This window comes from Austrofundulus limnaeus, unplaced genomic scaffold (genome assembly GCF_001266775.1).
Source record: "Austrofundulus limnaeus strain Quisiro unplaced genomic scaffold, Austrofundulus_limnaeus-1.0 Scaffold1558, whole genome shotgun sequence".
Classification (NCBI taxonomy): domain Eukaryota; kingdom Metazoa; phylum Chordata; class Actinopteri; order Cyprinodontiformes; family Rivulidae; genus Austrofundulus; species Austrofundulus limnaeus.
Window position 1 is genome coordinate 1 of NW_013953960.1, and position 3460 is coordinate 3460.

The 3460-nt window shown below is 36.8% G+C and overlaps 1 protein-coding gene across 1 annotated transcript; it reads right to left on the reverse strand.

The window, feature by feature from the left end:
* Positions 1–2465: 2465 nt before the first annotated feature.
* On the reverse strand, positions 2466–3090 carry LOC106535775 (transcription initiation factor TFIID subunit 11; the record flags this gene model as incomplete). Its single annotated transcript, XM_014032855.1, is given in 1 exon segment — positions 2466–3090. A coding segment is annotated over 1 exon segment (625 nt), but the record flags the coding sequence as incomplete, so codon positions are not given.
* Between the last annotated feature and the right edge of the window lie 370 nt (positions 3091–3460).

Consider the following 3460-nt stretch of genomic DNA (forward strand, 5'->3'; position numbering starts at 1 on the left):
ATTTATATGAATAGTATTTATTTTTTATAACAAGCTGGAATGAAAACAAGCAAAAATGAAATAAAAGTAACAACTTTCTACTTCTTGCCTCTTAAAAAAATCTAAGGAGTATAAAGTACAGATAATTGTGTGAAAATGTAAGAAGTAAAAAGTAGGCTGAAAAACAATTACTCAAGTAAAGTACAGATACCCAAAAATTCTACTCAAGTACAGTAACAAAGTATTTGTACTTAGTTACTTTACAACTCTGGGAAAATGACAATTTATTGTGAATGCAATATTTAAACCCMAATGTCTAATAAATGCCTTTAAATAACTGTTCATCGTACTGATCTTATACTTTTACACTGAGACTGGAGAAATCAGAAAATTGATCTGATTTCATAATATCTTTGTCACAAGTGAAACAAAATTAAAGTTTATTGAGTCTGATGAAGAATTAAGACATTTTAACATCATATTAACATATGACAGTGTCAGAATTGAACGGCTCAGTAATCACAGAAGAAAGTGTGGTCAGTTTTTTAGCTTTAATAAAAAAGTAAAGGCAGAATAAAAAATACAAAAATTTCACATTAAATCTTGTTTGCACTTACGCTGATGGTGAACATTATTCACATGGCAAAAATGCCTGTGTAAACTGCAGTGTAATATACAGATTTGTGCAAGAATACATGGAGATGAACTATTAAAAAATTACATCGTGTATCAATTAGTTACTGTTTTGAGTTGTTTCAGACAAAACAAAAAATAAAAATCAAGGAAAGCGTAAACAAAAACAAGTCATTGGAGCATAATCTTGGCTCAGTTTATGCTCATCATTCAAGGTTACATTTAAATAGTTTTAGACCTTAAAATCCCACTAAGAAGCTGTAAGGCATTCCTCTTTTAAAGCTGCTAGAGATGTCTTACAGCTTCTTACATGGGATTTTAGACTTAGGATCAAAGTCCAATGCACTAAATATGATCATGGAAATTTTTAATCTGATCAAACGTGGTGCGAGAGAAATTAACAGTTCAAAACCTTATCAAAGAAAGTTAGACTTAATGTAAATTATTTTATAAAGACTTGATATTTTAAGCCCTTAACAGAAATTTTAAAACAAAATAGAGATGCTTACCCATAATGCACAGCAGCAAATAACATAAACTGTCAGCACAGTGGTGGTGGTTTGTAAAAAAATTAAAATAAAACTTACTCTTAAAGCTGACTAATAACTCTCTTCCTTATTGAGGTGAAATAAACCAGCCCTTCTCAAAATAATTCCACACAAAACACATTTTTTGTGAATAAATCCCAAAATAACTGCACATTTTCCTACTTTTTGTGGAGATTTGAGATGTGTGACTTCAGAGACTCTTTTCGTGTAAAACCTGAACCACAAACATGGCAGCTAAAGGGTTTTACTCCTGTGTGAATGCTCATGTGTGCTGTAATATGTGCCTTCACTGCAAATGCTTTTCCACAGTCTTTACAAATAAAAGGTTTGTCTTTAACTTTCTCCTCATCTTTTAAGTGAACTTTCATGTGTCTTTTGAGCTGAAAGCTTCGGCTAAACATATCGTTGCATTTATCGCAGGCAAATGGCCTCTGTTCTTGGTGGACRGTCAGATGTGCTGTTAAAAGCTCACTCTTGTCAAACACTTCCTTACAATATTTGCAAGCAAAGGGGGTTTCTTTTGTAGAACCTTTCTTGGTGTGAAACAGCATGTGTCTCCTAAAATGTGACTTCCGGGTATATCGTTTGTCACATTTTTCACAGACGAAGGTTTTATCTCCTGTGTGGAGTTTAGCGTGAAGCCTCAGAGTTCCCTCTCTAGAAAACCGCGCACCACATTCACAGCAGACAAACGGTTTCACTCCTGTATGGCTCATCATGTGTCTGTCGAGATCCCCCCGAAGTCTGAAACGTCTGTCGCATTTACTGCACGCCAACGGTTTTTTTCCTTTATGGATTTGCATATGTTGCTTCAGAGCAAAATCGCTCCTAAATCTCTTATCACACACCTCACACGGAAACTGTTGCTCTCCTGAGTGACCCATCATGTGAGCTTTGAAACTATTCATGTGACTAAACGCTTTGTTGCACTGATCGCAAGAAAATGGTTTCTCTCCGGTGTGGACTCTCATGTGCTTCTTGAGGGTAGCCTGATTTTTAATTTTTTTACCACATTCAACACAATCGAATTGGTTCTCCCCTGTGTTGACGTTTTGGGATTTTACATTTATCTCCATTTTAGAACGTTTATCAACCAAACCAGAAGAGCTCTCAGTTGAATGACAAGTCATGTGTTTCTGAAGAGATTGCTTGTTGACAAACTGTTGACAACATTCAGTGCAGCGGATGGATTTCTCTGCACTTTTAGTTCTTGAGTTACTTTTTACTCCTGATCCAAATGTGCTGGTTTCACTCCAATCTTCATCACTGTCTTCATTTTCGGATACAGAACTTGACATATTGTCTTCATAATCATCATCATCATCATCATCATCTTCAGAACTTAAAATGTCTGAAGTGTTTTCATCAGTATTTGAATCATGGGTCCTGTCTGGTTCTGGGTCTCTGCAGGCCTTGCCATCAGTTTTTGTTTTCATCTGCTCAGCTGAGCAGCTAGCTGGAGGTTCTGATCCAGGTGTCCTGGTTTCCCTCCAATCTTCATCACTGTCTTCATCGTCAGATCCAGAACCTGACATGTTTTCATCCTCATCATAATCATTGCTGTCTTCAGTCTCTGAAGAGTCTGACGCCCTCTCATCAGTGTTTGGCTGTAAGTTAGTATTTGGACTCCGGTTCCTGTCTGGTTCTGGTCCTCCACAGTCCTCTCCATCAGTTTCTGTCTTCATGAGCTCAGCTGAGCTGCTGGTTGGAGTTTCTGTCTCTCTGTTGTTTTTAGTTTTGATCTGATGAAGCTGGAATAACTGAGGTTTCTCATCATCTTCTCTCTCCACAGGAAGCTGCTCTCCTTCCTCGTTGCACTGGAGTCCCTGTTGTAACTTCTTTATGTGGACGAGTTCTGGGTTCTGCTGGTCCAGACTGTAGCTCAATCGACGAAGAACCACTTGAACCTTCAACAGCCGCAGATCACCTGCAGGAGACAGAAGGACGTCATTTTAACTGACTTTCAGACAGTAGCTGCACAGACACCCTACAGAATGTTTTTAAATATTCTGATTATGTTTAAGAGCATTTAAGTTTTTAGTTTGAGATCTGAAACACTATATCATGTTCATGAAAAACTAATTACTGAATAACTTTATAAATGCTTTCATTAGGTAAAGTTATCAAACAGTGTGGGACTGACGATACTCAGTTATATTTATCCATGAAACCTGATGAATCCAACCAGTTACTTAAACTACTGTATAAGCATGTCTTAATGACATAAAAACTTGAATGACTCTTAATTTTCTGCTTCTAAACTCAGATAAGACAGAGGTTATGGTTCTTGGACCTGAACA